Source organism: Elgaria multicarinata, chromosome 1 (assembly GCF_023053635.1).
Source record: "Elgaria multicarinata webbii isolate HBS135686 ecotype San Diego chromosome 1, rElgMul1.1.pri, whole genome shotgun sequence".
Lineage (NCBI taxonomy): Eukaryota > Metazoa > Chordata > Lepidosauria > Squamata > Anguidae > Elgaria > Elgaria multicarinata.
In genome coordinates, this window is record NC_086171.1 from 18,067,361 (window position 1) to 18,084,531 (window position 17,171).

At 39.6% G+C, this 17,171-nt stretch overlaps 1 protein-coding gene across 1 annotated transcript in view; it reads left to right on the plus strand.

Moving 5' to 3' along the window:
- DNAH11 (dynein axonemal heavy chain 11) overlaps positions 1-17,171 on the plus strand; it is a 176,286-nt gene that overhangs the window by 97,367 nt on the left and 61,748 nt on the right. The window contains exons 53-57 of the mRNA XM_063123804.1: positions 552-675; positions 3,088-3,230; positions 5,054-5,215; positions 12,561-12,794; positions 14,414-14,560. Coding sequence (XP_062979874.1) covers positions 552-675; positions 3,088-3,230; positions 5,054-5,215; positions 12,561-12,794; positions 14,414-14,560 — 810 coding nt within the window. The remainder of the gene's footprint in view (positions 1-551; positions 676-3,087; positions 3,231-5,053; positions 5,216-12,560; positions 12,795-14,413; positions 14,561-17,171) is intronic.

Genomic DNA, 17,171 nt, shown 5'->3' on the forward strand with positions numbered 1-17,171 from the left:
TAAGGGGGTGCTCTTCACACACCCCTCCAGTTGTTTTTCAGCAGTGGCTCCCAGTTTTGCTCCCTATAATAGCCTATGAGGAATCACTTCATCAGGTTATATAGAGAGTGAAAATAGCTTGGCAGATACCTCACCCTCGTCTTGCGGGTGCAGTGGTATCTATGGGTGCCACGCTGGAGATTCCTGACCTAGAACAAATGCACTGCACATTACTCTTCACAAATTTATTTTGGTGTTGTTCCTGTAAACATAAATTTTCCAAATGGCAGAGGGAAGGTTTTCCTCTATTGATTCACTACTTGTTTCATTTTCACCCTGCAATCTTATCAGGCCGCAGTTCTCCTCACCTGGCATCTTAAAAATTACAGGTAGGTTTTTAAGGAATCCTTGGGGAAAGGATGAGTCACATTAAGGATATGTAAATGAAGGGAAAGTGCAAATTGGCATTGTGTTGCTCTCAATTTTCATGCATTTTCACACTGGTTACCCCTCCACCCTTTCTTGTTTCTCTACTTTAATGTAACATGAATGATTGCTTCCTTTCCTTACAGGTAGATCTTGCCAATCTGTATATCAAGACGGGAGCCAAGAACATTCCCACTGTGTTTTTGCTGACAGATGCTCAAGTTCCAGATGAACGCTTTCTTGTGCTGATTAATGACTTGTTGGCATCAGGTGATTAGACCTACACATTTCTTGAAAGATCCTCCCAATGACAAATTATCTGCCGTTTCAATGAACTTTAAAAAGAGGATTATTTGTCTTTGAGATGCTCCACAATGTGGGTGGTGTGTCCTTTGGGAAAAGGTGTATATTAACCCTGTTAAGTTCAGAATTGTGCATAGTTTGCTTAAAAACAAACAATGCTGCTCCTTTGAAGCAAATATCAAGGTCATGTAATACATATTCTTTAGTTCCATTTATTTGTGGAAGTTTTTTAAAAATAGTGTTTCACTTCCACTGACTTCACTGGATTGTCTGATTCCATCATGGCCCCTGGGAGTGAGGGAAACATAGCTTCTATGAGTCTTTTAGATCAATAGTGGGGCTGATTTTGTAAAAAGTCCTTTAACTGGGAAATCAGGCATATCAACACATTTTCCTATTAATTAGCTACACAAAGAGGTGAACTCTGTAGTATTATACTTTAGGGGGATTGCAGGAAGTGATGTTTTGGAAGGCATGATTGGTAACCTAACTAATTTGTGATTTTTTTTGTTGTGAAAGGCACATTTCTAATTTCTAGAAGAGAATTGTCTAGAATGGAGCTAGTGAATTATTTAACAAATAGATTTGCTAATGTATTTCTGTCCTGCCCTCTTGAAAGGTTCAGAGTGGGACATATATTTAAAACTAGGATAGTCCAGGGGTCTTCCAATAGCATCCATGAAGAGGTCTCCAACATGGCATCTACAAAACTTTATTTATTTCCATTTTTAAAATATACATACATGGAATTGTATGTATCCATAGCAATGAACATATGGAATGCATACAGTGTTCTAGCAATTATACATAGTCTTCAGCAAAAGCAATCACTTATCCAAATAAGTATCCATTTGAAGATGGTGTCTATATGCCACCCATTCAAATATTGAAAGTGTTCCAAAGTTGCATTTTAGGAGGTGAGTGTTTATCCTTTCAATGTTATAATAGTCTTTTAGCTGTCAAAAGGATACAGATAATCAATTCACACTGACCATTTGTTAATTTCCATGAAGCAGGTAAATAATTTAAAAGAGTACATATATCAATGAATATTAAAGATTGTTCCAGCACAAAATGTATCTGTGTAACAACCTCCTCCTGAAAGAAGAGCCCTGCTGGATCGGACCAAGGGTCCATCTGGTCCAGCACTCTGTTCCCACAGTGGCCAACCAGCCATCGGCCAGGGATGAACAAACAGGACATGGTGCAACAGCACCCTCCCACCCATGTTCCCCAGCAACTGGTGCACACAGACTTACTGCCTCGAATACTGGAGAAACCACACAACCATCAGGGCTAGTAGCCATTGATAGCCTTTGCCTCCAGGAATTTATCCAACCCTCTTTTAAAGCCATCCAAGTTGGTGCCCATCACTACATCTTGTGGTAGTGAGTTCCATAATTTAACTATGCACTGTGTGAAGAAGTACTTCCTTTTATTTGTCCTGGATCTCCCACCAATCAGCTTCATAGGATGACCCTGGGTTCTAGTATTTTGAGAGAGGGAGAAAAACGTCTCCCTATCCATATTCTACATACCATGCATAATTTTGTACATCTCTATCATGTCTCCCCTTAGCTAAACAATCCCAGTTGATGTAACCTTCCCTCATAGGAGAGATGGTCCCCTAGTTGCCCTTTTCTGCACTTTTTCCAGCTCTATAATCTATATTTTTAAGTGTGGTGGCCAGATCTGTACATAGTATTCTAAGTGTGGTCGCACCATAGTTATGTATAAGGGCAGTATGATACTGGCCATTTGATTCTGGACATTGCCAAAACATATGCTTAAAAGAAGCATTAGTTGTATTGCACTGCCAGCAATTAGCCTAATTAGACAATCCATTATTAAAGAGATGTTGCTGTGTCCAATAGACTTGAATAAGGCGCAGTGTGAGATCCCTAGAAGTGACAGTACACACCAAAGTGGCAATCCGTTGATTAAACATTTTGTGATGGTGCCCAGAACTGTTTTTCAAATTCCCAAATGTGCCCACAGGTCCAAAAAAGTTGGGGACCCCTGGAATAATCCATAGAAGATTATGACAATACATGCAACATTTTAAAACAGAACTAAAGCCATTCCTCAGTGACTAGCTTAGGGCATGTCTACACCATGCCTATATCCCAGGATCATCCCGGGATCAACCCTGTGCATCCAAATGACACACAGGGGATCCCAGGAGCAGGCAGAGACGATCCCTCCATTTGCCTGGGATAATCTTTAGGTGTAAAAAGGGCCTTAATTCCATCCAGATTCATACCACATATGAAAGGATTAATATCCAAAATAGTAAAATTGACTGAAGCTTGTGATTCATCTGTGTTCATTTTGTAATTGCAGGGACTTCCTAATTCTCTTCCTTCCTTTTTAATGTAGGAGAAGTTCCAGATTTGTTCAGTGATGAGGATAGGGATGAGATAATTGCGGGAATTAAGAGTGAAATACGAGGACTCGGTCTTACTGACACCAGAGAAAACTGCTGGAACTTCTTTTTAGATAGAGTACGACTGCAGCTGAAAGTAAGAAGCTGTATATCTGGGATTAAAAATGAGAACCAATATTTAGTGATAAACACTTGAATTATTTGATGTATTAACACCATAGGATTTAGAAAACATATAGGACCATCTTTCTCTCATTATCGACAGTCTCTAGCAAGTTGGAACTTGTTTTTTTCAAGATTTGTCTTTTGAAATACAAGCATGTGTCAACTAGCAGTTGATTTTCATCTGTCAAGCTGACACCAATTATATAAAATTACATCATATAGAACCAATTTTTCTAACTGGAACCCTTAAATTTTGTGTGTGTGTTTCTGATGTGGACTTCTGTGTCGAATATGTTGCCTGTACCTATTCTAGGGTAAATATTCCCAGTGTCATTGGCATCTCTCTCATGAGATGTGCCTTCTACATTTATCATCCTCCTTGCTCATTATTTAACATTTCTATTGTTAAAAACACTGTCTTGGTCAAGCTATGGCTGTCTGTGCCTTATTTTGAGCATCAGATGTCTTTTTGTTTATTATTTAACATCTTTATTATAAAAGGAAAGGTTATGCCTGAACGCACTTTACTGAATGATATCAAAGGCAGTCTTCTTCACCTACCAGATCATAGGACAGCTCCCTTAGTACATTTAAATGATCTAGAGGTGAGATTAATGAAGCCAATATGAAGTAAAACAAAAACAGTAAAATCACCATAAAGCAGGTGTCTTTGAAATTGGAGTATGGCTAGGTTTGGCCAGTTGTTCCATATCTAGCATTGTTGTTTCAAGTAGAGTAGAAAATTGAAATGTTATTGTGAACTAGTAACTGGGATGTTCTTGCTCTCATGATTTTTGACTGTAGCCAGTGGCTTTAGGAAAAATATAAATCATGGCATATACCTTTTCTAAAACTTCTTTTCCTTCTATCCTCTTTGATCTCCTCTCTAATTTCACCCATGACTTCATTATTTGTAACAGCTTTTTAAAAACTGCTTTCAAAATGTGCCTTGCCTTACTACTGCCTTGCAAGTGTCCTACTGTGCAAAATTAGTACTTCCAGAGGCAGCTATGGATAGCATCGATACACATTTTAAAGGGCTACAAAGCAGGGACCACATATTGTAGAAAATATTTAACTCATTGGAAAACTTTTGCAAGATAACATGTAGCAATGGAAGGGGAGACAGTCTGCTATAATGTAGTTTTAAGCGCACCTCCTGGGTAATACATTTTATTAAATCTATTCAACTTGCTTCCATGTAAATGTGTTTAGAGCCAGGGTTTAAGGACAGCTAAACATAATTTAAGTAGATTGTTACCTTAAAATTGCTAGGCACTTACATAGTTCCTTGGATTTTTCTGATATTGGTGAGACACCCTGAGGAATGGTAGTCAAGGCATTTGTATTGACAGCAAGAACATACCCAAATAGGAATAGATATGTTGATTCAAATTATTTTAATCACACTGAACCTACATAGGATCAGAAATCCAGGAAGTGGTATTATGTCAGGTTGATTGCTTTGACTGAATTTTGTTGTTAGGGTTTTGCATTGTTGATTAATGCATATAAGGCTCATTGACTGATATTGAACTGGATGGGGAAACAACCCACAAGTGGGCAGAGTTTGGTGAAGAACTAAGTATAAAGCACAGCACAAGAGAACAAAGTGCCATTTTCTGGATGCAAAATCCTAATTTGACTAAATTCATTAGCTGCTAGATAGATTGCATTTTCATTTGTGAGCCTGATTGCAATGGCTCGTTGCCACCACAGTTGACTGCATTCCTCTCTTTGATCACCATGTAATGCTTCAGTCTCCCTTTCTCTTTCCTCTCTTCGTCTGAACAGATCATTTTGTGTTTCTCTCCTGTCGGTTCCACACTGAGAGTTAGAGCTCGGAAGTTCCCAGCCATAGTTAACTGCACAGCTATTGACTGGTTTCATGAGTGGCCGCAGGAGGCCCTGCGGTCCGTCAGCAGGAGGTTCATTGAGGAGACGCCTGGGATTAAGGTACAGAGTTTCAGGCTCGTCAATCATATGCAAAAGCAATGCAGCCCTCTGGAAGATCAATAATGGAACAAGCTGAGGGGAAAATTTGTCTTCATTTAAGGTTGCAAAGTTCAGTGCAGTTACTATATTCCTGTAATATAGTACAGCCCATTTAAAGAGTTTGGAATAGGAGGCACCCAAAACCTTTTTTAAAATTGCAAAAAGTGCAGAAAAATACTAATATCTGTTCATGAGCTGTTAGATACCAAAATGGAATAGTCCCAACTTAGTGGCTTCACTTCAGCTTTTCATTGAAATCCAACATGCGCGTGTAGATCTGAAGATAGGGGAAATGGATCAGAATGCAACTTAGTGTATGCATCATTTGAATTTACTGGCATTTTTTTCATTCTGTAAGGTTTTGTTAATGTAAACTTTGCACGTATCTTGTCTACGATCACCCAGCAAATAAAAATGTGACTACTCAGTTTGCCCTTAAATTCAGAACGTTTTCTCTCCTCTTTTACTGCAGACTTTTGCATGATAGAATTAGGGAATACCTTCAGAAGCACTCCTAAATAACCACGTGCTAATTGCTAATGTAGTGCTTTCTTGAAGAATTTCAGGAAGTCAGAATTTAATACTTACTGTCTGTTGTTATAGAACCTTATAAATTACTGAGCTTCATTTTCTCCTATAGTTTTCTCTTGTGGATGATAAAGAGTCAGATGGAGAAATGCTCATAAAACATTGGCCTCCTACCCTCAAAGGTGTTTTGTTATGTTCATCATTTGACTTCCTCCCACCCCAATCAACTTTGACCAGAAATAGGAAGTTCAGGAAACGTCAAGTTTTAGATCAAGTGATTAACCATTGAGGAAAGACAAATGTTAATGACCTGACATCAGTATTGGTGCTGATAACAGAGAGGTGTAAGAGTAGAAAATGTAGTTCTTACTGTAAAAATATTTTCTTCTGCTGTATAGTTCAGCAACTCTAAAAACATGTATGATGAAAAACACTGATTTATAAACAAGCAAAACGAAAGGAAAGGACATCTCTGTGTTCTTTATGATTCTAATGTTTTGGTTGGGTATAGCTGCGATGCCATTAAGTTATGTAGATGACTTGTAATGTTGAGAAGTATTCTATTTCAAAAGGGATGAATGGAACAATATTCTGCATTTCTACCCTCTGCTATCAAAAGAGGGGTTCATGGCAGACAGACACTGTTGAAATGTGGTGAAGGGGGCCAACAGCAGTAACAGTGCTTTGGATATGTGCGTGTTCTGGCATTATCTCACTAGGTAGATAAAAAAGGGGATATGCTTCTAGAAAATGGATAAGCTATTCTGTACTCAGTAAATATATTTCCCACCATATACACAAGAAGCCAGTTTCAATGGTCAAGGTAATGTAATCTCTTCTTGTGACAAACAATACTTTTCAAAATTTGCATTCCATCTACAAGTAACTATGCAGAATGATTTTAAAATAGTTGGACAGAGAGGGGTGGAGCTTGATATTTAGTGCTGCCACTTCTAAAATGCTGCTTTCATTCCTTTACCTCTTCTTCTGCCAATATTGAGTAATGAAACTGCTTTTGTGATATTACAAAGCGTGGCCAATGACATCTACTGGCCATGGAGAGACTTGTCTTTATTTTCTAAACCAGACAGTGTACAGATGATAGCTTTTCAGATATTGGGAGGCTGTATCGTAGGGCTGTCATTTCTTGCATCCAATCAGTTTTTCGGTTCTCCAAGATTTTTTTTTTTTAATATTCATTTGTTTTAGTACATGAAAGGGTGGATTCATATCTATATATGTGTTTAAGAATTTCTTTAAAAATGAAACAAGTGCAAAGCTATCTATTCCTTTCAGCAATGCCTTCCCATTTAAGATTTCCTTTCTTTTCTTCTTCTTCTTTTTTAGGAATAAAATTTACTAATTTTGAAGCTGACTATAACTTAGTCTGGTCAATGCTGCCACTAGGTTGATTTGGCACACCTCCGGTAATTGGCTGCAATCAATAATAGAGAAAACTGAAAGTGCTCCCAGTGCTTGTGCACTAGCAAACCTTCAGTGTTAAACCAGGGCTAGTGAGCATAAGAGCAAAGTAATTCCTGTTCCTTCAAATATTATCCTGCACAGATTCAGTCTTAAGTTGGTATCCATTGTAGTTGCTTATCCAGTGGTATACTGACACAACCTATTCGATTTCTGAATCAAGAGAGATCCTTAGGCTGCAATGGAGTAAGATTCATTGAACACAGTGGGTCTCATTTCTGAGTAAACATGCATAGGATTGTGTTGCACTTGATTATATCTATTGCTTATCACCTTTGCTTTGTTGTATTGAAAAAATTCTTTTGTCTCTAGGGCTTCATTCTTTTCTGTAGAGTATAACACATGTATCCAAAACAGAATACTGTTATGAACCATTCTCCCATTGGTTTGAAGGTGAAAATATATTCTTTCTGGATATTATACCAATTCTTTAACTGAAACTGCTACACTGAGAGCCACTTTAAGTTTTTATTATGAATTGCTCGTGTATTATTTACTTGTATAACAGAATCAGCTTTGGACATCTAGGAGCAAATTAAAATTAATCCAGGATTCCATCATTTTTACTAATCTCTCCATCAGAGTTCCAGGTCTTCCTTGAGCCAACATCAGGGGTGCTCAGCCCTTGGCTTCTCCTGGTGCAGCCTTCACAGCCGGCAGCATCCACCTTTCCTTGCAGTCCAACTTGGTGGCAGGGTGGGAGATGTGAAAGCCTCTACCAACCCCCGGGGACCTCACTTCCAAGATGACTGGACCATTATATCCTATAGCACAGGGGTGCAGAACCCCAGGCTCAGGGGCCAAATTTGTCCCACTGGGGGGTCCTAATCCATCCCTCTAGAGTTCCCCAGAGGGGCACGCCTCCTTTCCCTGGCCCCACCACCTTTCCCCCAACCACCAATTTGTGGCTTTTGCTTATCCTATTTTAGCGTACAAGGGCTTGTGGTGCGAACAAAAGAGAAAGCACCCACTTTGGTAATGGGGCCAGGAGAAGTACTAGGAGTTTGGAGGGTAGAACTAGAGTGAAGTGTTGACTACAACCCCTTTTGTGGAGCACCATCTACATGTAGCTAGTAGAACTGAAAGAAGGAGGGCCTGAATGAGGATCTTTAAAAAAAAAAAAAAAAAGAATAAGCTACCTGGAACCTATTGCACATTGTTGCATGGAAATGTAGATGTCTTTCCCCAAGATATTGCTTTTTTTGAGGGGAAATCACATTCTTCTCTCTATTAAATTATTCTCATATTGTGTAAGCTTTAGAATAAAGATGGTTGCTGACTCCACAATGTTTGTATAAGAGCAGTATGGAATTCAAACAGAATAAGCATGTTGGGAAAATGCCATTTTCTCTTGGCTAATGCATCTACTGCAATTGTGATGACTTTGTGAAATGTGACAGCTCTCTTCCACAAATTCTTGTTTCATGTTGCATCCTTTTAAAAGTGATATTCTTTTAAAAGTGACTAATTTTTGAGAGGCTTGAATAAGAAGCAGGAAAGCCATGCTTGGTTCAGCACAAGACAAGACCACACTGGCCCAAGTGTACATAGAGTTGGGGTTCTACCTCTTGCTTTTATCCTCAGATGAATCATAGTCTTCAAAGGCTAGAAGAAGGAACAACAGAACTATGGTAGGTGTGATGGCAACAGTGACAGATTCAACATGTGATGGGAAGAACAGAGGGCAGGGACAAAGCTGTTTTGGATGTCTCAAAAAAGAAGTGGAATTGACTTAAGAGAGTAAACATTTTAACGAAGAATGGAGAAGGAAGTGGTTTAGTGAAAATCAAAATGCATTTTTGAGGATATTGGATAAACCATAGAAAGATTAAATATAACCTCTATGAAAAAGAAAATTCATGCTACTGGTCTAGAGTTTTCTGTCTGCTGCAGACTGATTGATGTAGATTGGCTTTCTCTTTTACTTTAAACAATGTATCTATTGCACACTGATTTTAAATATCTAGGGGAAACCTTTTATTTCCATTTGTTAAAGGACAGTTGACCACATATCATGGTCATTAGTGTGCATGAGCTACATTATCCAGTAAACTCATGACAACAAATTCAAGATCTATAATTAGATTCATTAGTAGAACCTCCATTCAACTGCTAATTGGCCCAACCCCATGATTTACAAAGCCATAGTAATTGCATTCAACGAGACACTGTAAAAATCAAGAAAGGTCTGGAAGTTTAGGCGGATGAAATAATCAATCAGAATAAGATATCACAGCCAAGTTTCCAGCTCTCTTGAAACTCTTAGACAGCACTGTTGCTCAGACAACAGGAGAAGTGTGCACACAGATCTCCCGTATGACTGGCCTCACCAATTTATTCAATGGTGTAAGAAGCTCCACATATGCAACGATGATACATTTATAGAACATCTTCCAATTATGAAGTCCGAAGGAAGGAAGCCTTTGGCCTCAGTCCAGAAATACTTCCCAGGAACAGTGGACTGCATGCCTGCATATCATAGAATAGTAGAGTTGGAAGGGGCCTATAAGGCCATCAAGTCCAACTCCCTGCTCAATGCAGGAATCCACCTTAAAGCATCCCTGACAGGTGGTTGTCCAGCTGCCTCTTGAATGCCTCTAGTGTGGGACAGCCTACTACCTCCCTAGAGAATTGGTTCCATTGTCGTACTGCTCTAACAGTCAGGAAGTTTTTCCTGATGTCCAGTCGGAATCTGACTTCCTGTAACTTGAGCCCATTATTTTGTGTCTTGCACTCTGGGATGATTGAGAAGAGATCCTGGCCCTCCTCTGTGTGGCAACCTGTCAATTACTTGAAGAGTACTATCATGTCTCCCCTCAGCCTTCTCTTCTCCAGGCTAAACATGCTCATTTCTTTCAGTCTCTTTTCTGCCAAACTGAGGCTTGCTCTGGTCAGTTGTTTTGGGAAGGGTAGGTGGAAGAGAAGGGTACCTGAAGTCAGTGTCTCCAAACCCAAATAGGTGATTGGCTGGCAGTATCAGCCATCTGTTCAGCAATGCACCCAGGCTGCAAAACCATAGTGCAGCATAACCACAGATAATGGTCATGGGATTCCCCCCACCCCTCCATAATGCACCCTTTTGCATGCACGTAAAAATGTTTTGAAGGGGAAACTATGTGTTGTTTTTTATTTCTAAAATGGATTGCCTTTGCTAGATCTGGGCACACATATTTGAAAAGCAAAGGTTTTTTTTTAACAGTATTGCCCAATCATATGGAATATTTAACACTTCCAATGTATAGCTAGTTAGTGGTGTTTCTTGGTTTCATGCTGTTTAACACTTCTGAATTAAATAAAAAGGATTTTTGTATAATTTTACTATTTTTAAAAAAGGAGAGAGAGGTCAAATTAGCAATAAATAAATTGTTTGCTGTTCTGCTTGATGGAGCTCATACTGGGGTGGGGGGAAATAAGGTGTAGTATTGAACAAAACAGCACCAAAACCTTGGAGATAAATGAATGGCAGAATAAATAATTTATGCTAATGAAATTACTGCAATTAGTAGTTCCACAATGACCCTTTTAGAAGCCACAGCTGTTAATGTCAGGAAGTGCTGTCACTGCTGACCTTATCATAAGAGAAAGTGACAAATTGAAAATGCAGGGAAGACCAATCATCAAAGAGGTCTGCTCAGAACGATTAGAGTTTTCTGAAAAACAGTGTGAATTACAACCAGCTGCTCCCTGGCTCAGCATGCCTCCCATGCTGTGCCATTTTGTTAAGCTTGATAACAATAGTTATTTTGCCCCATTGGGACAAGTTGTCTTAGGCCACTTCCAGCAATACCGGAACCCCCTTCTACCCTGGCTGATTTACAAATGAAACTGTTGTTACCAAAAGCTTTTCAGGACAGCTCATAAGGATCATGGCTGGGCAGAAGCCAGTCACTCCGTAAGAAAGTTCTCTTTGCGTGTGTGTGTGTGTGTGTGTGTGTGTGTGTGTGTGAGAGAGAGAGAGAGAGAGAGAGAGAGAGAGAGAGAGAGAGAGAATGATGCAAGGTCTAACATGAATTTTGAACCTTGTCAAAAAAGTTATTTGGATGTGCATTTCCTGGGGGATGCAAGAGGTTGCTCACTTTGCACCAAAGTAGTGTAATCATTCTGTATTTCTGTCTCACTCCCATTACTCTAGTTTAAAGGCAGCTCATGTTAAAGAAGCCATGCTCAAAGATAAGTTTTGTTTCAGAGATAAATTACAAGTTGTCTAAATGAACCTCTTTGTAATATTAATTATATTGGCTTGAAACGTTTAGCTGTATCAACAACCGCTCATGAGTAATTTTCCAAAAGATCTCTAAGCATTATTGACAATGCTTTGGTAAATTATGTGTGACTTTCCTAAGAGTTGCTGTAGCTCATTTAATTCATATTAATTGATTTTTAAGTTTCCCTTGATTAATTGAACTGGGTACATCTTGTGCTGAATACAATATGTAATCATTAAAATGAGGGAGATGTGATTCTGCAAATTAGAAAGTTAAGTACGGTAAAAGTCATAGAGGACAAAATGGAAATTACTTACATTGATAAGCGCAGCATTTAATTCACAGATATATACAATGAAAACTTTTTAGAAATAAGTGCTTTTAAATATTCAAATTTGTATCTGTAGGCATACTTAAGCCCTCTGTCAATCATGCTGCTGTCCATATATATTTATTTGTATTGTATTGCATTGCATTATATTAGTGTGTATGCGCACACACATGTATATGTAATGAATTGTGTTTGGGTGTACTATTGAATATCAAAAATAGTATTACATGAAATGCTATTTAGAAAAGAAAGAAAGAAAAGAAAATAGAAAGGAATGAGTTCCACTGATATTTAATAGTCTGTGTCTTTCTCTCTGCCCACTACCTGAACAATATGAATGAAATAAACTTAATCAGTGGGTTGCTGTCAAATAATCTGACCCAGAATGGAAGGGAGGCAGGATAACATATGTGCATTGTATGGAAAATCCACATTCCTGACAATTCCAGGCTTAACAGGGATTCCAAGATTCTCCTCTGATGAGCAGGTGTGATGCCAACAGGGTTCTTATTAAGGCTCCAAGAGATCTTGGGGCAGAATGTTAATTTGAGAAATGTCAATGTCATTTCTTCCCCTTTGTAGGAGCATACTCTTTGTCAATCTTAATATGGCCCCCATTTTGTCCCCATTGCCCCCTTTCTAAAATGGGCTTGTGTGTCAGGGCCTGAGTAAAAATATCCTTTGACTTTGGGACCTGCTGTACACTTGGCCAACTGAATTTTCAGCAGTTCTATTCAAACTACCTTCTTTATATTTTCAGCCACTATTTTATGATTCAATTTGCCATTTCATGGCCTACGCCCACACCAGTGTGAATGAGATGAGTGCAAAGTTTCAGCAGAATGAGAGGAGGTACAACTATACAACTCCCAAAAGCTTTCTGGAACAAATCATGCTTTACAAGAACCTCCTGGAGAAGAAAATCCAGAAAATGTCCGAGCGCAAGGAACACCTTGTGAATGGCATCCAGAAACTGAAAACAACATCTTCTCAGGTAGCAATAGTGATAATAACAATTATTCATAGCATTTCCATGCTATATAATGTATAACTGGAATATCCTGGAGCTTGGTTTGTATTTATATAATTATTCGTATACATCTAAAGACACAATTAACTCTGTTGTCCTAGTTTTGACCAGGGATCACTCTGAGAAGAGAAAAACAATAAAAGGTCATGTGGCACCTTTATGATGAACAGATCTGTTAGTCTTTAAGATGCTACCAGACACTTTAGCAGATTCTCTTTTCTGTACAGGACCAACATGGCTACCCCTCTGGAATTAGAAAAAAGAGTGTGATCTGGTGGGCAAAGGTTCCCCTACCCCCCATCAAAGTTTCCTAATGATGTGTTGCCACAGCTTCAGTATACTCCATACCTCTGAATTGGCAACTGGAGAGCTAGTCATCATTAGCAACTTCACTGAAGTTGTACTTAAAGCTTGGAAATGCAGGTCTTGGAGGCTCATATTGTTCGGCTTGAATATGAAAGAGGCATTTCTCCTCCCCCACCCTCCACATTCTTCTACAGCTAATCTAAGACAGAGAAGGATTCCATTCCTTATCCTTCCCTAGGGGTCATCTACACCTATGAGCCTTCCAGGAGGGAGGGGGGATGATCCCGGGCTTTACAGCCTCCAGGATCATCCCCTTGTGTGCACACGCCCATGGGTCATCCCAAAAATCAAGAGGGACTTTGCGGGCGCCATTTCCCCCCTGGAAACAGAACGCAATTGTGCTCCACTGCAAGTAAGTTTTTTTAAAAAACAACAACTTTGAAACTGCTCCTCACCCCACCCCTGATGGGCATGGACTACCCCCATGCAGCTCCATGCCCGTTTCCAGAGCTGCACTACTCATGGGGTAGAAGGGGCGACCTGTGATCACACGCCACGCCAGCTGTGGACCTCAGGAGTGTCCCGGGACTGCAGAAAAAACAGGGAATCCACGGTCCCAGTTATCCCAAGGAAAGTCTCTGGTTGTCCTTGCTTGACTCTGGGATCTCCTGTGTGTCATAGGCCATCTATTGCCCTATCACTGTAATACCCATAAACCTCAGCCTGTATGACTTATCATAAAGGATTATGGGAGTTGTAGTCCAAAACTTCTAGAGGATACTAGGTTGCATACCCCTGCTGTAAATAAATCAGCTATAAAGTAGTTATTAGAGAAAAGGCACTTTTGCCTATAATACTGGCTAGTTTACCTTCAATGAATACACCACCCAAAGCCAGTAATTATGCAGACATAGATGTATGAAACATATCAAGAATATGACATAAACTCTTGTTGAGATGTTCCTTTATTATTATTATTTTTTAAAAAGGTTCTCTATGTTCTTTAACGGCTTGAAGACAGGAAAGTATATATTTATCCAGAGGTAAAGTGAAGGGAAGAGGAAAGTGGGCCACATAGAAGTCACTTGATTAACCAGTTAGAGAAGAGAGTTCAAATAGTTACTTGGGGTCTTGTTGCGGTTAATAGTCATATCTAAAATATATATCTCATTGACACCCTGCTGTTGAGTACCTGTGGTTTTTAGAAAGCTGTCCATGCTAAATATGTTTCCCAGTAGCACCTATTCCAAACTAATGCCTTTGCTGCCTTGCTTTAGGTGGAGGACTTAAAATACAAACTTGCATCTCAAGAGGCAGAACTACAACTGAGAAATCAAGATGCTGAAGCTTTGATTACTAAGATAGGGCTTCAGACTGAGAAAGTGAGCAAGGAAAAGGCCATTGCTGATGCAGAGGAGCAAAAGGTCAGTGTAATTCCACAATTTAGTGTTGTTGAGCTATATTTAGCACAGAATAAACCTTTGTAGGTGAACAATTTTGAACACCTACCTCTCCAGGGAGCATAAAATCTAAAGAATTATTATACTTACACATGTTTCAGCATTTCACACCATGATTACCACTTGACCTTTCTTTACATTATGCATTTTTCCAACCTTTTAGCTCTTTTAATGATATGAAAGAACAATAAGTACTGAGCTCATTCAAGCATATAATGGATGGGGATCTTGAGAATCAGACCTGTATGTAATACAGTAAAGGTCAGGGAGTCATCTCAGAGCACTTCAGGTTTTTAAAGGCTTTTGATTTTTTTAGTTCAATTGAACAACTCAATTGTTCTTGAAGTCCATTCCACTGACTTGCAGTCTTACTTCCAAATCTTACATTCTGTGATGTACTTTCTGAGCTTCAACATTAGCTGTTCCAATCCTGATTCCTTTCCTTCTATATACTGAACTCATGTTTCATCATGAAATTACTTATATTTAGCTTTATTAATACATTCTGTGCTTCTGCCAAACGCTAGACAGAAACTGAGAATGAACTTTTAACAGTAAGTAACGTTACAGGTGTGATGCTGTTTCCCAATACAGTGGCTGCATTCACACAGAATGATCAGCTAACATTCTGGAGAATCCTGTCTTATCGTGAATGAGGATGTGTACAAGCCATTCATTCCTGCTTTGCTGCTCCTAGCTATCATAAATGCTAAATAAACCAGGAAGCATAGCTTGCTTAGCACAGCTTTCTCTAACCTGGTGTCCTCCAGAATGTTTTGAATAACAACTCCCAGCATTCCTGACCATTGGCCATGCTTGCTGGGGCGGAAGTTCAAAATATCTGGAGGGTTCCAGGCTGAAGAAGGCTGGTTTAGCATGTTATCTTAACCGGGATTCCTGGGTTGTCACTTCCAAACAAGAAGGGCATCGTAAACCAGTAACAAACCCTGGTTTGCTATTCTGGCTTGTAAGGGGCACCACAAGCAAGGAGATCTGGTTCAAACACACACCCACTAAACCTTTTCTCATTTGTTTAGTGGGCTGTATGCACTAGTACACAACTGGCTGCATGCACCAGTACACAACTTTTTCACAATAAGCCAGGGGGGTCCTGGCTTATCATTCTGTTTGAATGATTCTCCCACTCAACCACCCATTTCCTCTGATTCCCCCCTCCTGCTGCAGTCCTTGTTTCACATCCCATGCCATTCTGGAGGGTTTCCGGACTATCAGAAGTGGCTTTGGGGGGGGGGCATAGGGGCCTGCAAGAGGAAGTGCTGGTGATTGGAGGAGCACTGTTTTACTTGCACTTCTTTGGATCCAAACCAATGTTTCCATAGCAAGAAAATAATTTCCATGAATCTTAGATCAGAACTCCCACCATGTTAGGCATAGATAGATTTAAGAATATCATAGTTCTAAACAACACTTTGGAATACTTGTCTTTTACTCTACCATTTCCCAGGGTTCCTTCCTAGACATTGGAGCTCCTTACCCGCCTTTGTTATCTTTGACAAGGCTTTGTTAGGGTTCTTTCACCTACAGTTCTGAAAACTGCATCGAACTGTTAACCCTCCTAAACTAAGGTCTCCAGTTTACTCTCTCACTAACATTATACAAATTGAATCCTTGATTGTGATGGGTTGCTGCTGCTTCTGCCCTACATTACCCATCTTTATCTGTATGCTACCACATATCCTTCACTTTTGGCAGGTCTTTCCTTGCCTCTTTATACTGTCAGGTCCTCTGTCCTTTTCTTTACCCTTGCTTTTCAAGGAAAGGAAAGTGCCTTCCATGTTCTGCATTAAACTTGTTTTGGCCTATAAAGTGTTGGCCTAGCCAAGTACCCAGTATTGCCAGTCCTCATGCCAGTCACCAAATAAATCCCAACACTGTCTTCTGTTTTAGTATGAACTCTCATACACCCATGTCTTGCTTGTGGGATTTGTGTAGGCATCAACCCAAAGGCCTATCTACTCCAGTATTTTATTTCCACAGTGGCCAACCATCTGCTTGGCCACTGTGGAAACAAAATGCTGGAGTAGATAGGCCTTTGGGCTCTTCTTAGTGTTCCATTTGTCATGCCTCTTAGCTCAGGTTCAAACTTTAACTGGGTCCAACACTGAAATAGCATGGTGGAGGAGCAGTGTCATCCTCTTCTTTCCTCTGGGCAGATAAGCTGCAGTATGGTTTAATAAGAAATATATAAACTTTGCTTTTGTGTATGAATCCCAGAAACTTTATCTCCACAAGAATGGCCAGTTGTGCTGAGGGGCTTCTATCCCCTTCAAAAGGAGGGGGTGGGCAAATTGTATGAATGGGCCATTTGTGTGAAAGCCATTCATGTGAAAGCCACAGCTCACACTGGAGGTTACATCTATGATGGAGGGGAGGGACCACTTTCTCCACTCCTCTGTTATGGTGTTTCTCTTTCCCCTGCAGTACTCTTGAAACAAATTGCCTCTCTGAAGCTGCTATTTGCACTTCAAGGGTAGCCTCTGTTGGTGTTACTTTTTAAATAATAATTTTATTTTTACTTCCCTGATCCAAATGAGCCGAAACATCTATTCTCAAA